Source organism: Oncorhynchus kisutch, linkage group LG16, assembly GCF_002021735.2.
Source record: "Oncorhynchus kisutch isolate 150728-3 linkage group LG16, Okis_V2, whole genome shotgun sequence".
Lineage (NCBI taxonomy): Eukaryota > Metazoa > Chordata > Actinopteri > Salmoniformes > Salmonidae > Oncorhynchus > Oncorhynchus kisutch.
The window spans coordinates 15,818,029-15,842,004 of NC_034189.2; the positions used below are offsets into that span (position 1 = coordinate 15,818,029).

The window sequence follows — 23,976 nt, forward strand, 5'->3', positions numbered from 1 at the left end:
AAAAACAATAAACCTGTAGCTAATATTGACATTTTTTAAATCCAGTTCTACATCTTGCTAAGGTGTTTTGTGGTTCTAGAATAAGTATTTATGAAATTGAAAATGTGCATTAATTATTAAACATTTTTAGGGGTCTGAAATGTGAATGAAATTGTCTTTGCTTGCTGTTTGCTTGCTGGCTGAACCAATCTCAAATCAATCCATATGAAATGAAAGGCAGGGAAGCTAACATCGCTTGTTCAAACATTCAACGCTGAGTACTCCCTCTTGCTAGCTAGTTAGTGTGATGAAGTTCTAACTAATGTACAAATGCGTTTTCATGACATCTGTTCTGCTGTGATTAGTGCGACGAGTTGTACAGCACATCTGACTGCTCTCCGTGATGTCTTCACGGTGGCCAAAGTAACGTGGCACCATGACAGCTGGCAAATTCAGTTACATGCTGATTACTGAGAACAGTACTAGAACTTCATAAACAAGCTGGCAATCTAGCTTTCCTATGGCGATTCAAAGAAGCTTGCATTAAGCCGCTAACTGGAGCATGGTTTGCCGTTGTACTTGCCAGTGCGTCATAGCTAAGGCGAGCGGAGTGATTTTCAGAATTATGAACTAGTGTTAGGGGGATGTGCCAAATCTCAAATTTTAGAGATGAGTTCCACATCCTAAAAGAAAGATTGGTTGATGGACGAGCGTAGTGTAGGTGTGACGCGATCTGACATGAGACAAAAACATATAGTTGGTCACAATACATTTTTGAAAGGTCTAAGCTGGGTCACAATGTGTGTGCCAATGATGTGGCAGCATCGTCTCTGAATGCACTCTATTGTCCTTAGAGAGACACTTTGGATGGCCGACCCACTCTGGCGAGGCACACTCCATGATTGGGCAGATTAAGGTCATGCATACCTGTAGTAGGACTTCAGTTGGGAGGCCAGCTCACCTTGCTACACATATGTAGTTCCTTGTGGGTTGAACCTTTTCTAAGATATACATGTCATGCTCGACCCAGGACAGGTCAGCTGACATCATTACACCCAGCAGTCGGAAGGACTCCACAAGCCTTGTCAGCAGCTCTTCTGAAGCTGATGACTGTATCCTTGGTTTTCTTTTCATTCACATGCAGGTTGTTGGTTTTTCACACTCAGCCACTGCATTGAAGGCTGCTTGTGTTTGGCAAGGTAGCTTGCCTGGGGACAACTCTGTGAGTGTGAGGTCACAACTTTGGGGAATGTATGATTGTGTCCCATGAAAGATAAAGCGATTTATCAGGCCTGATCAATGGCTCCTTCCTGTAAATCAGTGAAGCAGTTGAAGGTTAATGCCCTGGCCAAGGAGATATTGAGGAGATAAGGCTTATTTTTCTGCATAACTTCCTTGAGAATATTGTCTGCACGTGTAATCATAAAATTGTGAATTCAGAAATGATAAGATATTCTGACAATGCCATCTATTTTTCTCTGGCTTACTTAAATACACCTTTGGACTGCAGTGGGAAAGTACAATCTTTATTCACAAGCTACAGAAATACAATCTTTATTCACAAGATAGAGACAGTCTCACACTAAAAACAAAGGGGTGGGTGGGGCAGGTGCTTAAAAGCTAATGTGTTAAAATGTATTGGTATATACAGTACCAGTCAAAAGTTTGGACACACCTTATATATTAATATATTTACGAGGGTACTTATATGAGGGCAAAATACCCTAGACATTGTCTGTGCTCATGGCAGGTATGACCTAATATTTAACTATGGGTTGTGTACAGTATATACAGTGGTCATGCTCTGCAAGTCAACACAGAATGAACTTTCAAGTATCTAGGCCTGCTCTTAAAGTTTACCCGTCTGTAGACTGACGCTGATCCTGCTGCTGCTGTGTCTGTCTGGGACTCTGGAAACCAATGACTTTGTTGCTGTCCTCACAAGCTGAGCACCAACCTTTGTTTGTCTACAGAGACACCAGGTGGCCTTCTCAGCTGCACTGTGAATAAATGGTGGACATATAGTGCCATATAAACCTGGCACCACTTTAGAAAGATATATTCACCAATGTTGAAAATGCCTACAACTCAAACACAGGTAGCCATGGTCAAGCCATCTAATGCAATGCATGTCATTTTAACAAATTGACAATTGACAAAAACTTTCATTGATTCATTTGTTTTTCAGGCATCTTTTTGATGCCTGGGAGAGGAGTCTATTTCTTCGGATTCTCTGCTTTCAATCATGCCAGTGCACACACCACTGCTGTGAGTTTATATCATAACGGGCAAACAATAGTCTCTATCCATGACCAGAAGTCACGGACCACAGATGACACTTCATTCAACAGTGCCTCCAGTCTGAGGGAAGAGGGAGACCAGGTCTACATGCGTCTGTGGGCAAACATGAGGGTCTTTGATGACCACCTCATTTACAATACCTTCAGTGGTCACCTCCTTTATCTTATGTAAAACCAATATACTTCAAGATAATAGTAATATTCAACATGTAACACTACATCTTATTGTCAGAATTATATGTACACGGTATAATTTTTATTTACTGTAATTGATTTAGAATTGATCAATAGTCTTAACAATGTATTAGCTTTAATTCCATAAAAATTGTATGAATAAATGCAAAATGTAAACTAAACTGTATAACCAACCAAATAAAAATATAATTTCTAACAACTCTCTGGCCACGTGAGTCAAGCTTCCCTTGTGCACACAAACGCAATTATTGTTTTGTTTATACCTCTCCCCATCAATGTCTTTGGATAATATTGAACCCAGACATGCTTATAAACAAGAGGTAGGCTACACGCAGACACATCACTGAGGAAAAAGCTTGAGAAATCAACACAGACCTGCAGGTCATATAGTCGTAGATACATGTATATCTACTACTGAAGTACACGTTTAAGTACTGATCTGTAGAATGGGGGGAATGACTCTGACCCTGCTGCTGCTGTGTCTGTATGGGACTCTCAGTGAAGATGCTGGAGAAGACAACCTCAATGACATCATGGTACAGATTCAGCCTGAACAGGGACAGGACATAGAGAATGAATACAAGGCTCATAACCAACAGGTAGAGACTGCAGCCACTACAACAACCCAATCAGGATGTGAGCCTACCATCCACACTGTGATGAGAGAACTGGGGGCAATGGAGGAGCGACTTGGAGCAACAGTTAGGTCATTGGAAGGCATGAGAAACAGGCTGGAAGCCAGTGAGAGCCAAGTTAGGTCATTAAACGCCACAGTGAATGAACTGAAGAGATTCAATGAAGGTAAAGAGTATGATGTATGGTTCACTGAGAGACATTAGTGCATAGTCATTGAGTAACTTAATAAAAGTATTCCAATTGTTCATTGTTTTAGTGTGTTATAAGTGTACTTAAAACCTCTTTGCGCACCAATCCCTTTAGTGGGATCATTTTCATCAACATCCGCTGAATTGCAGAGCGCCAAATTCAAATTAAATTACTAAAAATATTAAATTTTCATGAAATCACAAGTGCTATTTACCAAAACACAGTTTAGCTTGTTGTTAATCCACCTGGCGTGTCAGATTTCAAAAAAGCTTTACAGCGAAAGCAAACCAAGTGTTTATGTTAGGACAGCTCTCTTAGCAGACAAAAAAATACAAACAGCTAGCAGCAAAGTAGATTGGTCACAAAAGTCAGAAAAGCAATAAAATTAATCACTTACCTTTGATGATCTTCGGATGTTTGCACTCACGAGACTCCCAGTTACACAATAAATGTTCGTTTTGTTCGATAAAGATAATTTTTTATATCCAAAAACCTCCATTTGGTTGGCGCGTTTTGTTGAGTAATCCACAGATTCGTGCAGGTCACGACGGGCAGAAGAAAATTCCAAATAGTATCCGTAAAGTTCGTAGAAACATTTTTTTTTAGAACCAATCCTCAGGTTGTTTTTACAATAAATCATCGATAATATTTCAACTGGACGGTAGACTTTTCAATAGGAGAGAGAGAGAAAAGGTCTCGCTCCAGTGGCTCGTGCATGCACAAGTCTGGGGACACCTAGCTATCCACTGACACGATGTGATCATTCTCGCTCATTTTTCAGAATAAAAGCCTGAAACTATGTCTAAAGACTGTTCACACCTTGTGGAAGCCATAGTAAAATGAATCTGGTTGATATCCCTTTAAATGGAGGGCAGGCATGCAATGGAACAGAGAGGTTTCAAAATAACAGCACTTCCTGATTGGATTTTCCTCAGGTTTTCACCTGCAATATCAGTTCTGTTATACTCAGAGACAATATTTTGACAGTTTTGGAAACTTTAGTGTTTTCTATCCTAATCTGCCAATTATATGCTAATTCTAGCTTCCGGGCCTGAGAAATAGGCAGTTTCATTTGGGCACGTTTTTCATCCAAACATCAAAATACTGCCCCCTAGTCTCAAGAAGTTAAAGTAATTTTGATCCACTTTTTGTTATGCTGTTGTGCCAATCAAGTTGTGTTAACGTAAACTGAACAGTAATTATTGTCAATTATCAAAACGTAACAGAAAAACTAATGTTGTCATGTCATGTTAAATCCTAGACAGGCCCCAGGTGGCATTCTCAGCTGCTTTAGGAATTTCTGGAACCATTGGACCTGTCAGCAATGAAATCACTCTGGTCTTCCAGCGTGTTCTATCAAACGTTGGAAATGCCTACAATCCACCCACAGGTATTTCCCTCAATGTCAAAAAAAGGGATTCACATTTTTACACACAATGCTCATGCTTAGGTTAGTTAGTATGCTGTGTGTAGCTATTACTTTACGTTACATGTTCTTACTTCGTATCCACTAAATTAACAATAATGCTGAATAATTTATATTTTTCCTCTGATTGGAGGCATCTTTACAGCACCAGTGAGAGGACTCTACCATTTCACCTTCACAGCTTTTGACTGTGGATGGACTACAATGACAGGGGCAAGCTTACGTCGTAATGGACAGGTAATGGTCTCTGTGTATGATGAGAAAGAAGGGGGTTCCTCTAAGTCGTCATCCAACAGCGCCACCTTCCTGCTACAAGTGGGAGAGCAGGTGTATGTTGCTCTCTGGAGACATGGACATCGGATATCTGACAATGAAAATCACTACTCCTCATTTAACGGTTTCCAGCTCTTTCCCATATGAGGTAAAGATGATGAAATATGCTAGAAATGTTCAATAGGTTTTTCTGATCAATCACATACATCTTCAAATTTTGACATAGAATATAGTAAGTGTGTGCTTGTAGAAATGCAAGAGGGACATCCTGTATTTGTTCTCATTAGATAAAATAATAAAATAATGCATTTTATTGAAACAAATAGTCAGGATTTCTGTACAAGTAACTGCGTGTCACGAACCGGCTCAAAGCCCGTAACAAAAGGGAGACAACGTGAAGATAAGGAGTAACAAAACATATATTTATTAAATAAAGTAAAGTACAATATACAATGGTGTGTGTAATCAGTAATCAGTAGTGTAAGTGAGTGTTTTGTATGCATGAATGTGATAATGCAGGGTGTTTAAAGGTGCCAAAGCAAACAAGCAAAAACCACCAAGATACACAACAAAATCTATAAAGGTGTCTGCATGGAGAGAGTCTCCTCCATGAATGGGGAAGTGGTGTATTTATCCTGGGACACACCGGGCCCAGGTGTTTCCCATGTATCTGACGACCCTCCCAACTCCGCCCACCGGCATCCTAATAAGGAAACAAGAACAAATAGAGAATACAGTAGACACAGTAGGAGGGTCGTCACATCCCCCCCATAAAACCGGGGACCAACAAGGACCCCGGAACATACCGGCCCCTGTGTCCCCAAATTGCCTTTTATTGAGATGACTCATGTACTGAAGGCAGCTCTGCAGAGTGGTCACTAGCTAGCTCAGCCAAAAAGTTATAAAATCAAATTTAAACCTTATCCTAATCCTCACCTTAACCACACTGCTAAACCTAATGCTTAACCCTAACCTTCAAATTTAGACTTTGCAGCTGAACCATCTAGTGAAACCGCTCACTGTCGACCAGTTCTGCCTCCAGGGAAAGACTCATGACAATAAACGTCAATGTGCTAACTCCATTAATCTCACTTAAATATATATATATATATTTTTACCACTTTAGTGATTAACCTCTGCAGATTGTGTACTACTTTAGGTCCTGCAGCAGAACGCATGCAATGTGACAATCATTATGATACATAGATATAGTGATGAGAATGATTATGACAGCTGATTATAATGATAGAAGTGAGAATCATACTCAAAAACAATTTAAATGCCTTCATGCATGTAAAACAAAACTGCGTATAAATGATTGCGAATGCTTTCTAATTCATTATGTAGGCCCACTATCATATGAAGGTGATGAGGTACTCTGGGTACGCTTGGTCATCGTGGAAGATGACAAACATGCTGGGTCTCTGCAGGTTGTCCACTAGACTGTCATAGCAGTCAGCGGAATCTGTGGGGGAGCGACGAGGGGTGAACTTCATGGAGGGGTCACCCAGGGTATAGCGCCCGGTCAGGACACGTGCAACGTACATACGCCTGTGCCCAGAACCATCAGGAGGGCTATATCTGGGATTGGCTGAATAGCTGGCGTTCACAGCAAAATACACACCCACTCCATATGCTGTAACTAAAAGAAGAAGACAGAGTGGAGGAAATGGATGAAGCGGAGAGAATTAATTAATAAAAATGAAAGTACGTAAAAGTAAAAGATGGCATTGGAATAGCATTGTAATAGCATGTAATAGCATTGTAATAGCATGGTAATAGCATGGTAATAGCATTGCAATAACATTGTAATAGCATTGTAATAGCATTGGAATAGCATTGTAATAGCATTGTAATAGCATGTAATAGCATGTAATAGCATGTAATAGCATTGTAATAGCATGTAATAGCATTGTAATAGCATGTAATAGCGTGTAATAGCATTGGAATAGCATGTAATAGCATTGGAATAGCATGTAATAGCATGTAATAGCATTGGAATAGCATTGGAATAGCATGTAATAGCATTGGAATAGCATGTAATAGCATTGTAATAGCATGTAATAGCATTGTAATAGCATTGCAATAGCATGTAATAGCCCTTACTATTAGCATAGCTCCTGTCGAATCCATTACTTTCAATGGCGTCACAGGTTTTTGCTGCCGTCCCGTGGTAGAGTTTCCTTACCCCTACCTCCGCTGCTCCGTTCTTGGCCCGGATGCGCTGCTCACACAATGCGTACGCCTGCCACAGAAATACATTCTGCACACGCTCGATCTGAAAAAGAGACATCGTTCAAGAACCAACCAACACCTTAAAACACAACTACAGTATTGGTATTTACACTGAACAAAAATATAAAACAACAATTTCAAAGATTAAAGTTCATGACAAAATCAGTCAATTGAAATAAATTCATTTGGCCCTAATCTATGGATTTCACATGACTGGGAATACAGATAGGCATCTGTTGGTCACAGATACCTTAAAAAAAAAGTAGGGGCGTGGATCAGAAAACCAGTTTCTGGGATCTTTTATTTCAGCTCATGAACCATGGGACCAACACTTTACATGTTGCATTTATATTTTTGTATTTTAATTTAAATGTTCTATACTACCAGATACAGTATAATCATAATAAGCAGCAGGTTTTGGCGTGTCAGGTTGTTGGTCTGTTACTTTGTGGATGGCGACTTGTGTTGCCGTGGTGCTTTGGAATGCCTGTGCCACCGCCTGGTACTCTGACGAGGTAGGCAAGAGCAGAACTCTCTTCTGCGTTTCACCAGCGGCCATATCATCCCAGTGCGATGGCAATTCTAAAAACACAGGACTATAAGTGGAGTTTACGGCATGAACAGGGCTATCAGAGGATGTTTAAAATGTTAAACGGGTTTTAAAGACAACAGTGAAATCAATAGTGGCTAGGGGTCATCAGGCTGATGACATAATGGATTGAAGGGTTTAGTGTTAACGCAAATCAACGTCTGACTGTAAAGTCGCTCTGGATAAAAGCATCCGCTATCTGACCAAAATATAACATATAATAAAACTATGTCAGAAATTCTAAAACTGAAAATAATACAATTAAATCCGTACTTTCACTCTCCTCTCGCTTCATCTTATAGGTGCAACCCGTTTCCCAGTCAGTGGCCATGTTGTTCTTCAGGTTCACCCTGACTTTGCTCCCATCTGGGACATCCAGCTCTGCTGAGACATCTCCTCTTAGGTGTGCCTGCTCCAGATGGTAGTTGTCATGCATCCCCAGCTCCTCCCAAACGTCACCATGCCTGCATATAGACCACTGTACACTGAGGGCCATTAGTGCCTCATTTCTCTCTTGCAGCTCCCTGCGGAGTGCGCCACTGAGCGCACTGTCCAGCACCTCGCGCACGCTCAGAACGTCCTCCTTCAGGCCTCGGAGAACATAAAACCCCTCTCCAGTCGCAGCTCCACCTCCAGCTCCAGCCCCAGCCCCAGCTTCCACCCCTCCTGCCCTCTGAACTCTACCCAGCTCCAGGCTCACTCCCAGGACCTTGGCATTCTTCTGCACGGCCTGCAGCTCCACCTCTCCCAGCATGCACAGGTCCTCTCCCTTCACATCTCTCTGAGTCAGCTGGTTCTGCAAGATGGCCTCCAGCTCCCGCCTGGCCCCCCTGATGGCGTCCTCCCCGCGCCCCACCACGCTCAGCACGACCGGGGGCGGTCTCCAGGGGGTGATGGTGAGGCCTGGAAGGGCATGAGGAGGGGGAAGGGAGCCATACAAGGGGGAGGAAAAGCCGATCCTCAGTTTCTTCTTCAGTATCTGTTGGGCTCTCTCTGAGGAGACAAAGAGAGGAGAGTTAAGACAGAGTGTAAAGTCACATTTTATAACTAGGATCCAAAGTTTTCCCTGTCATCAAAGCATCACCAGGTAAAACTCTGGGCCCAAGTTATATCTGCATACCCAAGAATATAGAGATAATTTGTACATACACAAGTATACACACAAACACACATACCTTTCAGTGTTGGGATTGGAGCGATATCTCCCAGTCGGCTCTCCAGCTCTGACCTGTAAACAAACAAAAACATAAATAAAATGTCCTGTCCAAAGCTTAACATCCAGACATCACAACTAGAACTCGTAAAATAACAAAACTCATTCTATAAGTGAAGCAAACTAAAAACAAACTTACAATACCATTTAAACCAGGGTTGCCCAACCCTGTTCCTGGAGAGCTACCTCTGTAAGTTTTTCACTCAAACCCCAGTTGTAACTAACCAGATTCAGCTTATCAACCAGCTAATTATTAGAATCAGGTGTGCTACATAAGGGTTCCACTCTAAACCTACAGCATGGTAGGGCTTGCAGTCCAAACGCAAAGTAGAGAGCCCTCGGACCTAAACCCTCAGCCCTTGAATGACGTTTTACATCATCACATCCGAGTGTACCTTCAATGTCCCTTGCCCAAGCGAGGGAGAGTGATGATCGGAGGCGCGACATCCTTGGTAGAAATCTTGAAGTTCAGCTTAAAAACGACCAACCTAAAGCTATTAATGTACCTAGCAAGCTAACGTAGCTAGCTAGCAGTTTTATCAGGTAGCTAGCTACAGTTACCCATAGCTGGCTAGCTAGTTTTATAGTTTGGTAATTTATTTCAATAAATTCCCCAAAATATGTTTATGAAGCTAGCTATGTTTTATATGCTCCTCACTACGAGACTCAGCCAATTTGATCGTAATTCCCATTTGCCAACACTAAAATCAATGTAATCTATAAATTATTTTTGCAAGATAGCATCATAATTTTGTCTCACATACCGAAAATGCAGCCGCGTTGATAAAATTGGACACTTTGCAACCACTGAAGTTTGACACGTGAATTCATTTTGAATTGAATTGTGGGTCATATCAACCAGACAAGTGATCCAGGTTGTTCACTCGGTCCCTCCAGCTAAATCGAGGGGTGTTTGTCAACTGGACCTCCACTTAAGATGACAATCAAACTGCATCCGGTTTCGACGAGGGGAAGTGGCTAGCGCGAGGGCTAATGGGTGTCAAATGAACGTGTTTGAACTGTAGCCAAGCTCTTCAGGAACAGGGTTGGGAAGCCCCTGATTCAAACCAAGACACATCAGAGACCCCACCATTTCTGACAATTAAAATGGAGACTGACCTGAATGCCTGGAAGACGGGTCTCTGCAGCATGACAATGCGGATGACAGAGAGGATGTTGGGGGACAAATCCCTCACACTTGACGCCATGCCATCCAACATGGCCTTACACACAGAGACAGAGTCTGCTCGAGCAGCTCCTGGACGAAAAAACACGTTTTTTTTAATGTCTAGAATATCATCTAACCAGTATATTACAGAATATAGATGCTGCTGTCACTAATTAACTTGTTCATCAGTATTTGTTTTGACACAAACTAAATTGTGTCCTACGAAATTTTAGACTAACAACTGCGCACAATAAAAATATTGAACACAAATTGGTATGGCAGAGGGTTGATACAAGAGCAAATCAAGGGATTCGGTATTGCATTTCACACAAAATAAGACACACTGTACATACCAGTATTGACTGCAGGGAAGGCTGCAGAGCGGTAGCCCTTTCTCTCACACTGTTTCAGTATCTTCCCACAGACCTTGCTGATCCTCTGTGTGTCGCATTTAAAGCTGACGTGAACGATCTCCTTGCAGCCCAGTGCACCGGGCCCTGTGGTGCATATCAAGCCTCCTGGCACACCCACTGATGGAGAGAAAAAGAACGATATGGAGGCTTCTGAGGGGAGGACAGCTCATAATAATGGCTGGAATGGAGTCAATGGAATGGTATCAACCAATGGAAACCACGTCTTTGACGTTTATTTTTTATTTATTCAACTAGGCAAGTCAGTTAAGAACAAATACTTATTTTCAACAGTGGGTTAACTCCTCCCACCTGCCTCCATTAATAAGTGAAGAATAAGCTAGTAAAGCGGTCTGTGAAGTAATTATTCAATGTCTCTATATCTTAGTGGAAAAAGATTTTCCTTCATCAAATGATTACTTTCTGACTTGTGTGAACGGATTGCTCTGAGAGTTTGTGATTGTGTTAATAGGATTGTGTATGGAAACACTGTAAAACCAACCTTGTGCTAACGCTGCTTGGACTGTGGAACCTGCAGCAGTCAGAATAGCTTTGGAGACACCTAGAGGAAGATAATGTGACGTGAGGGGACACAGAGAACAGAACAAACAAACAAACAAACACACACATACACACACAGTGATGACTAATCAAAAGCACATTGGAGGACAATGGTAACTAGTGCTACCTGAATGGTTGGCTGAGAAGTCTGTGGTGTTGACAATGACATCAGTGGTCTCATGGATGATGTCGCCAAAGACCAGTTGTAGCTTGACACTGCCCAGCGTGGCAGAGACCTCGTCCTGAGTGGTTGAGATGTGGCGATAGAAGGAGGCTAAGCGAGAGAGAGAGAGATTGACTAACAATTGACAACAAAAAAATTAACCAAAACAAAGGCAGAGAGAGAGAGACAGAGACAAAGAGACAGATAAATTAAAATAGTTGACAAACAAACAAACCTTAACCTACAACAGCACCTAGATCTTCTGCACAGATTCCATCAGACCTGGGCCCTGACAGACCTGGGCCCTGACAGAACATCTCAGTAAGACAAAAATAATGGTGTTCCAAAAAAGGCCAGGACCACAAATACAAATTCCATCTAGACACCGTTGCCCTAGAGCACACAAAAAAATGATACATATCTTGGCCTAAACATCAGCGCCACAGGTAACCTAAGGGCCTTCTATGCCATCAAAAGGAACATAAAAGCCGACATACCAATTAGGATCTGGCTAAAAATACTTACTTATCAGTTATAGAACCCATTGCCCTTTATGGTTGTGAGGTCTGGGGCCCGCTCACCAACCAATAATTCACAAAATGAGACAAATACTAAATTGAGACTCTGCATGCAGAATTCTGCAAAAAATCCTCCATGTACAGTGGTTCCTCCTTTAAAAGTTGTGTCATACTGCGGCACACCCTGCGTGCTGCTGCAGCATTCTGTGGCACGTCATTTCATTCTCAGCCATTTCTTCTGTTACTGCAAGTTATTGCTAGTTTTACCACCAGAGGGCATCTTTGAGAAGCATTTGATAGTCTTCCGTATTGGCATTACCAGAGAATTATTTTATTTTTTTGTAATAACATAGTATATGGGATTGATTTGAAGAAATTTGGCTTAATTAATTTTATTAATATTATGGTGTTTAAATTCAGAGAAAAATTGTCTGTTTGTAAATTCAGACCGTTTCGCTCTCGGAGGGCACACTGGACGTTCGTACCGAGGAGTAGGGTTGATTTGAGCATTCTGGCCTTACAACAACAGTCAAGCACCCAAGGTAACGTTGGCTAGCTACGTCCAGACACAAATGAGACCACTGACCATTTTACTCACCCTAGCAGAGCTGGTAAGGCAGTTCGTGTTAACCAGAGTGTTGGTGACTGTGAATGTGTTGCTGGAAACAATTTAATTGCGCTTATTTTCTGACGTTTACTGACCACGTCCATATTCAACAGGTGTTGAGCGCTAATAAAGTAATTATTCTGCGATCTGGTACACTCAGACTTAGAGTGCTCTGAAATCGTAGTTAGCTGGACACATTACATTTTTAACAACGTTATTTTCTGATAAAAACTAGTTCATTGCATCCGCCGTGGAGCCCAGTTTCATAATATGACCATATTTCTCAGCTGCTTGCCGTCGTTTTGAAGTAATCGCAAAAAAACAGGCCTTATTTTAGTGCATTTAGTGCATCAAAGCGGACACCTACGAAGACATCTCAGGTAAGCAGCACTGGGCTGTATTTACGTATCCTAAAAATGACACCTGCTGCTTTAGATATCTCAGTTATTGTTTTCAGATCTATAAAAAATAAGCTGTTTTCTTTACTTTCAGAGAGCGAGCTGATCAAGGGGTTGAAAATGTAGATATTGCCAGATGTTCACTGTCCGAGGAACAGGCTGTGGGAAGCTTTATTGCTGGCAAAAGTATCCATAACCAGAGGTAATTCAACTGTTCTGTGTTGTTTTTCTCCATCTCTGCCTGTCTTTTTGTACATGGAACCTGTCTCACAGCTGCTAATTTTCTGATTTACACCACATAAACACAGCCATTTTCACTGGACTATCTGTTGCTGCCAAGTCATGATTTCCCTGGGGGTTAGACTTGCAATAACCAAGTGGTGAGACACATAGCCCTCTATATTTAAATGTTTCAGGTACAGTCCGATAGGTGTCTGCGTCACATACAGTATCTTCTATTGACATTATCTTCTATTGTTCTATTGTTTGTCCTCATGTGTCTGTTTTTCATCATAAAGTACTCTGCAGCCACTTAGTGTGGACACCAGGTGAGACCACACACACAAAATAATAGTCTCTCGCCTTCACTTCACCCCTCTCTCCCTTCTCCCTAAATCCTCTACGGTTATATAAGCTGCTTTGGTGAACCCCTCCCCATTCTGAACTGGCTGACACAGAGGGCACAGGATGATCATAGGTGAGATGTCACTTGGTCGGGTCAACAGGAAGTATTATTAAAGAGATGCTTTAAAAGGTAAATAAGACGATGTAGTAGTCCCAGAGTTAATGATCCAAGGGCAGTTTTGCATTTCACCTCCTGATGTGTTTAGAATAAAGAAAACAAAGCTTAATCATGCTCTCTATCCATCGGTCTCTCGTCTGCTGGTATGTTTTGATGTGAGAGAGGAAGCCAGTCCCGTCATCGCCACCTCACCCGCTCTTAAGATAACCTTCAGGCCAACTGGGGGCCCAAGGCTGGTTAGGAGACACCGCAATTGTGATGAACTGAGAGAATATTAGGGTAGCACTGTAATTCATGAATCATATGCTGTCTGCCACTCTTCATACCTCTTTCCCCTTGTCTTCTACACCTCTCTCCGCACCTTGTCTTTCTTCCTTGTTTTATAACGCACACCATATGTGCATTGAAGTTCAGATTGAACTTGTATTTATGATATAATATTAAAATGATCACAATTATAATGCATTCATGTATTTATAACACCTGGATAATGAACTTCTTTCAATAAAGCGTTTCACATTCTCCACAGGTTGAAGATAAGTATCTCATTGAAATACTATCCTGTGTCCTCAGACTAATGCAGATGAAGGGAGTTAGATATGTATAGTTCTTTTCTGTATATATGAATTACAAATCAATCATGTTTCTAGTCTATTTCATAGTTACAGTGTGTAATCATTGATGTCCCAGGAGCAGGAGTGGTAAACACTGTTGAAGTGTATAATTGTAATACATACATGCCGACACAGCATCATTCAAAGAATGGAGTTTGACATGACTGAAAAATAATGTCTCAGAGATTCATACCTGAACCGCACCTTTATTTGAAAAGGAAGAGTATATGATCAGTGAATATATTCAATGTACAGGCTACAATGTGGGAATGTCATGCATAGTAATAACTACAGGACATGTACAGTTGAAGTTGGAAGTTTACATACACTTATGTTGGAGTCATTCAAATCGTTTTTCAACCACTCCACAAATTTCTTGTAAACAAACTATAGTTTTGGAAAATAGGTTGGGACATCTACTTGTGCATGACACTTAGGGTTAGGCAGGTGAAAAGCATGGCTAGCCGTAGAAAAATGCTTATTGACATTCTCGATTATTGTGGATTTATTAGTGGTGACAGTGTTTCCTAGCCTCAGTGCAGTGGGCAGCTGGGAGGCGGTGCTCTTATTCTCCATGGACTTTACAGTGTCCCAAAACGTTTTGGAATTAGTGCTACAGGATGCAAATTTCTGTTGAAAAAGCTAGCCTTTGCTTTCCTAACTGACTGTGTATATTGGTTCCTCACTTCCCTGAAAAGCTGCGTATCACGGGGGCTATTTGATGCTAATGCAGTGCGCCACAGGATGTTTTTGTGCTGGTCAAGGGCAGTCAAGTCAGGTGGGAACCAGGGGCTATATCTGTTCTTAGTTCTACATTTTTTTAATGGGGCATGCTTATTTAAGATGGTGAGGAAAGCACTTTTAAAGAGCAACCAGGCATCCTCTACTGACGGGATGAGGTCAATATCCTTCCAGGATACCCGGGCCAGGTCGATTAGAAAGGCCTGCTCTCAGAAGTGTTTTAGGGAGCGTTTGACAGTGATGAGGGGTGGTCGTTTGACCACAGACCCATTACGGACGCAGGCAATAAGGCAGTGATCGCTGAGATCCTAGTTGAAGACAGCAGAGGTGTATTTGTAAATATGACAGGAATAGTTTCCTTAACTCACTCTGATCTGGAGAAGCATCCATTACAAACCCTTTGACATGCAAAGCACACTGGGAAGTCTGGAAAGCCTGGAAGTAAAACAGAATACAACCACAAGTCAAGGGCAACCAGTGATGAACTGTGTTAAACAGTAACTTAAGTTTTGATTTTGCATGAAACATTCATTGAAGTCAAGAGAAGTGCCCTTCTTTAAAAGTCTCTTCTCACCTTGGTAGAATCTCTGTCATTGGGATGGACGACAATGCGGACAAGGAAGGGGGTTCTGCTTGCTCGATTCTGTTCATACCTACGGATCTCTTCTAGCAGAACCTGTGTTACCACATTGTGAGGGAACTGGAGAACCACACCTGTTCCAAGTACAGGGAAGGCAACAGAACAGAATCCCCGGATCTCACAAGAGGCTAGAACTTTCCTCACACCCTGCCTCAGAGCCTGAGAGAGGACCAGAGGTGCTGGGTTAATGGTGGTTCAAAGGTCACAACTGCCAAGTGAAGACACACTCACACATGCACACACCCACACGGACACAGGGACACATACAAGGGGACAAACCTGAACTGCTGGTCCATGGTTGTTGTCCCATTGTAGACAGCTGAGGAAGAAGACGCGTCCAGAGCTGAGACCAGACAGTCCCTCCACCAGAACGTTGTCACCAGGTGCAGTCCGTCCCCCTAATTGCCTCAGAAACGCTGTCATCAGCGCCGGTCCAGCTGCCTCCGACAAGACATTACCCACTCGGGAGGAGAGAGGGTCACTACCAACCATGGGGGACACCAGGGCATCCACCTTCAGAGAGAGACAGACAGTCAGACAGACAGACAAAGACACAGACAGAGGGACAGAGAGATAGGCAGAGAGACAGACAGAGAGACAGGCAGAGAGACAGACAGAGAGAGGGGGGAGAGATAAAGAAATTAAGTAAAAGGGTAAGAGAAAAAGGAAGACGAAGTGTAAAAGAGAAAGGGAACATTGAGGCTCTCTCACCTCCTGTTTCTCTATGGTTCCCTGGATGATCTCCACCTGGACACAGACCTCTGGAGCAGCTGGTCCCCTGGTGGAGGCAGCAGTGGTGTCTCTCTGAGGAGCATGTGTAGTGATCGTGGTGGTGCTCGACATTCTCTCCCACTCAGGAATCTCCCTCTTACCCTGTAACAGCCTATCACAGGCCTCCTGCATGGCTCTCACTGCCTCTCCACTCACATCAATCAGAGTGACCTTGGTAAGGATGCGCTGTTCCCTACCAAAGTCCCTCACTGCAGAGACTATGGCCTCAGAACACACCTTCAGAGGAACGCCGAATAACCCTGAGCTGATGCAGGGCATGGCCAAGGTCTGGAGCTTCAGGGTCTCTGCCAGATCCAGGACTGCCTTTACTGTCTTCTCCAGCAGAGGGCGCTCATTCCCACCTACGCTGCCCCCTACTGGTCCCACTGCATGCAGCAGCATCTTACAAGGCAACCTCCCTCCTGTAGTCCCTACCACTGTACCTGTGTGTACTCTCCCTATCTGCCTAACCAGATCTCTGCTGGCCTGCTGTACCTCAGGCCCCCCCGCACGGCTTAGAGCTGCAGCCACGCCCCCAGCGTGATCCAGATTCTCATTGGCTGGGTTCACCAGCCAACGTTCCTTGGTGATGTCACCTTGACGTACCACAACCTGCAGCCCCCGCTGGAGGCGATAGCTGGTGGCTGTGACCATCTCCTCCAGTATTGGTCCGGCGCGAGCTTCGCCGGCAACACCACCGTGGTTGTGCAGCTGGATGAGGCAGTGTTGAGAGCGACCCACCACTCCCAGGTACTCCCTTCCCAGGCCCTGGAAGTAGCGTAGCGCCCCCGGCTGGTCTATGGTCACAGTCTGGTGGACCAAGGAGGCCAGAGCGGGACCCAACCTGTCCCTAACCTGGGCCACCCGGACAGAGGGTCCACAGAGCACCACAGTGGGGTGGATGGCTGAGGCTGAGGGGTAGAGGGTCACCCCAGTGTGTTCCACACCGATCCTCTCCAGCAGTTCTGGTATTTGGTCAGCAATCTCTGGGTAAGGGAGACACACTGTCTCTTCCACACTGGACTGGTCTATCAGAAAGGCCCCGATCTCCTCCCTCAGCTCCTGAACCTCCTTCACGTGGCCCAGCAACTGCACTCTACACCCAGGACCATACCTTGCCACCACCCTGCATCTGCTCTGGTTCATCTCCTTCACCTTCTTCTCAAGCTTGGATTTCAGTTCAGATGGCAGGGTGCCACAGTTGGGCAAATCGATCTTCTCCTCCCCAAACTCCCTCAGCAGATCCTTCTCAGCCTGCTCCAGTTTCCCAGAGGAGAGGGAGAACAGACGGAGTTCTGTATCCCCCAACTCTACCTCCACATGGTGTCCCAACCCCAGCAGACTGCTCAGGTTCCCAGGCCTCCCATACTCTTCCCTCAGGAAGGACAGGAGGTGGGGGGACACCTCAGGCACCACCCGCTCCAGCACCAGAGAGATTTTATCTGTAACTAACTGTCTGGCTGTCCGGACATCACTTGCTGAACCCTCCAGCACCAGCTGAGATGAGTTACTGCGCGTCACCCTCACCCCTGGAACAGCCTCACCTAGATCCTTCTCTATCACTTCACCTAGAAGCCGGAGCTTGGACTGTCCCAGACGACAGGTGGTGCTGATCTTCTCCTGCTTCCAGGAGCTCAGACCCTGACCCTGGAAGGCCTCCAGCTCCTTCAGCTTGGCCTGGACCTCGGGCCCCTCCCCAACCACCACCGCAAACCCTTCCCCTGCCTCGCAGTAAACCCTCACATCCTCTGAACCCAGGGTACTGCTCTGCAGCAGAGTCTGGAGCTTACGTGGGTCTACCTCATAGTGGCATTTGTACCGCTCCTGGAGCTGTTTGAACAGTCTCTCGACCTGTACCTTCCATGGTCCCACCCCAACCCCATCTCCACATGACCCAGCTTGGCCTGAGCCTCTGACCACTGCCCTCCCGTCCTCTGGATGGAGGTGGACAGAGCAGCCCAGAGAGGACAGCTGCTGCTGCAGGTCTCTTCCAGCCCCAGGGCTCTCCTTCAGGTATCTCAGGAGGTAGGAGTCTAGATGGAGTTCATGCTCTAGGAAACCAGGTGGGGATGTCTGGACAGGGAGGGAGGGATGGAATGGGAGGGACTGGTGAAAAAAGGTGTAAGTCCTGGGGAATTCCACTGTTAATGATTATTATGTCTGTCTTTATCTACGTTTATTATTCATTTATTATTGTAGGTCAACCGTACAGCTGCGTCTGGATTATATTAGGAATCTAGCAACTGGTTTGGCATTTGTCCATTTTGTTAGTTTAATACAGATTGCTTTCAGTTGGAATTTATTTTAATGTCATTCCTCATATTGTAAATTCATGTTTTACTTATTATAACAATAAGTAAAACCAAACATGCAATGTAATCAGACTATTTTGACGTCATTTGAAGGGATAATAAAGTCATAACCTGACTGTTTACTGGGATGTAAATACAACAACAGTGCATTGACGTCTGTGTATTTTGACCTCATGTTATGGAACATAAATGTCTTATCAAGCAGGTTATGTGACTCTGCATGTACTGTATAGGTGTGTCTGTTAAGTCTGGCCTCACCTGACTGCTGAATGTTGTGGGTGGAGGCTCCTGGCTGCCTCTCAGAGTGAGGATGAGAGGTCCTCCAGGCATCTCCAACACATGATTAGGTTTCTGAAGTACCCTCTCCTGGACTGAAAGAGTTACAGAGGCATGAGTTGATGTTGCCGTTGTAGTCGTTGTTATAGTAGTAGTGGTAATAAAAATAACAACTAAAAGCACCAATATTTGTATCTTAAAAGCACCAAATGTTTTTTTTTTACCCCAAATTGGTAATGATTGCATAGAGACACTGTCTGTCAAGCAGTAACACGTTTTATTTAATTAACCTTCTGTAACACAAGCTTCTTTTTTTAAAACATTTTCACACATCTGTTTTTTGTATGTTTTTTTATCAGTTAATTTGATAAATTGAATCAATAGAAACGTATGAACATTTTTGGAACATTTTATATCGCACTCTTTTGTTATCAGTCATCAGGTATTGTTGTTTGTGTTTCCATGTCAGACACTTCTCTTGTTTTGTTATGGATCCATGTTTGTTGTTATTAAACTCACTAACTGCACTTGCTTCCTGACTCCCGGCGTCTATGTTACAGAACACTATCTCCACAAATGGAAACAGCAGTCAATCAAGACATCTCCCAGATGGTCGCTGAACAGGGTCACCTACTTCGTCAACACCTCGACCAGCTGGCTCATTTGGGAACGGCTATGGATGAGGTCCTCTTGCCAAGGTAATCCACAGAAATTGTATCCATGTGCCACCTGTCCTCCTGAGAACACCTTCGTTCCCACAGGGATAAGGGATCAGCTATTGACCTGGGCACACAGCTGTCGTCCCTGGACATCCAGGTATCACCCACACCATTCAGTCCATCTCTGGAAAGTACTGGTGGCTTACCTTGGCGCAGGACGTCACTCATTATGTTAACTCCTATTTTGTATGTGCCTAATCCAGATCCCCCTGGGTCCCTCCAGTAGGGAAACTCCTTCTTGTGCCTCAGCTTCCCTGGTCTCATCTGTCCATTGACTTTGTCACTGATCTCCCCTCTTCTGATAGTTTTACCACCATGTTGGTGATAGTGGACAGAATCTCTAAATCATGCCATTTCATCCTTCTCTCTTCTCGCCCTATTGCTCTCCAGGTCGCTGAGGCAGGTCTTCAGGCAATATGGCCTTCCGGATGGTATTGTCTTGGATCGTGGCCCCCAATTCACATTACGTATATGGAAGGCTTTCATGGAGAAGCTGGGGGTCACGGTCAGCCTCACTTCTGGGTACCGGCGTCAGTCTAACAAGCAGGTGGAGAGGATGAACCAGGGGCTGGAGAGTTCCTGAGGAGCCACTGCCAGGACCGGCAGGGGGAATTGGCCCAATTCCTTCCTTGGGCTCAATACACCCAGAGTTCATTGCGACACTCCTCCACCGGGCTGAAACCCAGAACACACTGGAAGGGATATCAGCCAGCCCTGGCTCCATGGATTCCGAGCCAGACCGAAGCTCCTGTGGTAAACGAGTGGTTCAGGCACGCAGAAGAGGTATGGAAAGATGCTCACATGAGACTCCAGCGCATCGTCAGAAAGAGCAGGCGGATGGCCACTGCAGTGAGGCTACCGTGTTCCATCCTGGTGATCGCGTCCAGCTCTCTGCCAGGATCCTCCCGCTCCACCTGGCATGTAAGGAGCTGAGTCCCTGGTTTGTGGGGCTCTTCAAGGTCCTCTGGAGGGTCAACAATGTTATTTACAGATTACAACTCCCCACTAACTTCCGGCTCTCACCATCTTTTCATGTTCCCTTCTCAGGCCAGTGGTTCCTGGTCCCCTGGCTGATGCCGTCCCCCACGACCCCCACCCCTCCCGGACATTGAGGAAAGCCCTGCCTATGCCGTCAGATCCATCCTAGACTTACAATGTCATGGGGGTCGGCTCCAGTACCTGGTGGACTGGGAAGGGTACAATCCAGAGGAGTGGTGTTGGGTTCCAATGGACGACATTCTAGATCCCAACATCACCCGAGAATTCCACTTTTGTGTCCAGAATGAGCTGCTCCTCTCCCTCGGGGCTGTCCTCCTGGTCGTAGTCGTCCTGCGGCTGGGGCCGAGTGTCGGGGGGGAACTGCCACATCTACTCCCGCTCCCCCTCTCCAGCACTCGCCGTCGCCGGTCTACTAACCACTGGTCCTGGCAACGCACACCTGCATCTCATTATCAGTCACACCTGGACTTTATTACTCCCTTGATTACTTACCCTTTATATAGCACTCTTGTCATTAGGTAGTATTTTTTGTTTCCATGTCAGATGCTTCTCTTGTTTTGTTATTAAACTCACTAACTGCACCTGCTTCCTACTCCCTGCGTCAGAGGCTAAGTAAATGGTCATTGAGCTAATCTGAAGTACCGGTACACCCTACGTTGGACATTATCGGCTATATGGGTGGTGGTGCCATCAGACTCACCTGAAGCAGGAACAGAACCCTGTATACAGGTGCACAAGCTCTGCAAGTACGAATGGCTTGCATGTATATTCATCTTGTGCGCATGCTTCGGGTGATAGAAGTCTGAATGCACTGCCAGCGCTTTGAAAACTTGATTTAATTATACTGGAACTTTCCTTAAAACAAAGGTTGTAAAAGTATGCTAGACATTTATAGAATCAATCATACCTAGTTTGATGTTTCTGTGACAAACAGTGAATTAGTTATTGATTTATACCAATTTTAATGGCATCTTATATATTTCTATCAAATCAACTGGAATTTGTATTCAAAACGTACTGATATTTGTGTTCAAAATGTACTGATATAGAATAAATCATAGCTAGTTTGATTCTGTGACAACGGCTGAATTAGTTATTGATTTATATAGCTTTAAATTGCATTTTAAAGATATGTATTTCCATCAAATCAAAACTGGATTTTTTTTTTTGTCAAAGCAAGTATACTAAGTATACTTTATAGAATTAACCATATCTATTTTTATGTTTCTGTGACAATCAATTAATGAGTTATTGATTTTTTAAACCATTTTAAATGGCTTTTGGCAAATATCTGTTGAAAGTCTGAATATAAAACCAACTGGTTAAAATATCGGTCCCATGACCTGAATGGGATTTGTGCCACAAACACTAAAACATTATGAAAACAGTGCCAGGAAAGCTAAACTAAAGCATGGATTGCGCTCATACCTTGTCCATAGACTGCTTACAGGGTATGGAAACCAATATGTATATTTGTAATTTGAGTGAACTATCCCTTTAACTTCTATTGGTTATGATATGACAAGAGATGTATGGGGTGAGAAGGGTATGTGATGTAGCCAATTTAAATGTGAAAGTGAAACTGTTCCAGAATTATCCACAGGAAAACATTTTAAGATACTTTTTTATGTTTCACCTTTAGTTTCAAGTACAGTTCAAATACTAATTTCAACATTTTCATACCTGTTTGGTCAAAAAATGCGATCTTGTAAACGTTGTTACCAACATTGTCTATTGGTCCGCAGTCTCCACCACCAGATTTACGGCGAACCTGAAAGTACTTTTCAATCTTCTCTTTCTGTGCTGGATCCAGACTTTGAACCTCGAAGAAAACGGGGTATTTGTACATTGCCATATTGTAACTTAAAGTAGCCTATTCGCTTTCTTCTAATAGCTACTGTACATGGTCTCAAATCAGTTTCATTCGAACAGCACAACCGTTTACCGATCATCAGGCCTACTGTCAGTTTTCTTTTGCAGGTGAACGTGCCAATCAATGTAGGCTGAAGCGCGCGAGCACACTTCCCGAAAAAAACACACACTTTTTTGTATTCTACTTGGCAACATAGACGTTGGGCACGTTCAAGTTGATCAGTTTTGTCATGTGGTCACCGCATTTCAAAGTGTGTTGCATTATGGGGATAAAAAATGGTCAGACTTGCGCCTAATGTGGACTGCATGAACTTTACAAAAATCATGTGATCATAGGTAATGTAGTTTTGACTGCATTCGACTGCACGTTTCTCCAGTTGCTCTTTACCAGCCACCCCCTGCATTGTGTGTGGCCCTATTGTCAACCAATTATTAGCTTGTTTTTGTTTGACCCACGCGAACGTGGCCAAAAACCTGACTTAAACAGGAACCAACTATGCCACTTCATGTATTCAGTGGACATACTATCACAGTATATTGGATGACTCATTCATATTCCATTCACCCAGCTCCATATATCAATGATAGGTTTAGGCTACTACATGATAATCACATTTTCCCTATACCCATAACGAGGTTGCTCCAACCTAGCCTACAAATTAATGTTTTGAATGTAGGTGCATATGTGGAGAGACAAATTGGAGTAATCAAGATGACAGACACATTCAGTACACTGCACACTCTTGCCTGCATCCAGCTGATCTAAGGTGTAATCATTAGTCCAAACAGTTGAAAAACGTTATGTTTTGCAAACAAAACAAAAGTTTCTATTGGACAAATTCAGGCAGGTCTATCCCTGTTTCGTTTCCTTCCGTTTAAGAAATGTTTTTCAACTGAATCGGCAGAATGAATACATCCCCGATCACCTGCTCACACAGGTCACTTGCATAGCAGCGGCGGCCACATACAAACAGCCTCATCACTTTGTTTGTTGTATAATTCCTTCTACCCACATATGATTTCAGTTTGTGAGGGTGTGATATGGGGGTCAACATTATAAAGAAAAACTTGTATAAACAATTGCAACACTGTCATATTGATCTGAGCTTTGCTGTTGGAAAATCACATTTGTGTCCGACTTTCGGCTGTCACAGATGCACCTCCCCCGACTTCACTCCTCGACTTTCTTCTTCTTCTTTGGTATTATGGCGGTCCGCAAACAAATGTTGTAGGTGCATGCCGCCACCTAATGTATTGGCTGTGCATCACATTGGAGGCTGGTGGGAGGAGCTAGAGGAGGACGGGCTCATTGTAATGGCTAGAATGGAATAAATGGGACGGCATCAAACACATCAAACATACGGAAAGCACATGTTTACTCCATTCCATTTAATCCATTCCAGCCATTACAATGAGCCTGTCCTCCTATT

The 23,976-nt window shown here is 43.7% G+C and overlaps 1 protein-coding gene across 2 annotated transcripts; it reads right to left on the reverse strand.

Moving 5' to 3' along the window:
- Nucleotides 1–5,398: 5,398 nt before the first annotated feature.
- On the reverse strand, nucleotides 5,399–22,712 carry LOC109906384 (protein mono-ADP-ribosyltransferase PARP14-like). 2 transcript variants are annotated; one of them, XM_020504057.2, is made up of 16 exons: nucleotides 22,358–22,712; nucleotides 18,939–19,051; nucleotides 18,891–18,896; nucleotides 16,309–18,477; nucleotides 15,877–16,110; nucleotides 15,532–15,756; nucleotides 15,326–15,392; nucleotides 11,302–11,448; nucleotides 11,116–11,175; nucleotides 10,557–10,733; nucleotides 10,155–10,293; nucleotides 8,998–9,050; nucleotides 8,096–8,815; nucleotides 7,679–7,815; nucleotides 7,105–7,276; nucleotides 5,399–6,640 (listed from the first exon to the last, which is right to left on the reverse strand). In XM_020504057.2, the coding sequence occupies exons 1-16, from the start codon at nucleotides 22,527–22,529 to the stop codon at nucleotides 6,354–6,356; spliced, it is 4,878 nt and encodes a 1,625-aa protein (XP_020359646.1). In that variant the 5' UTR covers nucleotides 22,530–22,712; the 3' UTR covers nucleotides 5,399–6,353. The 2 variants fall into 2 exon arrangements, with proteins under 2 accessions (XP_020359646.1, XP_020359647.1); XM_020504058.2 differs by lacking the exon at nucleotides 18,891–18,896 and having other exon boundaries at nucleotides 16,309–18,441.
- Between the last annotated feature and the right edge of the window lie 1,264 nt (nucleotides 22,713–23,976).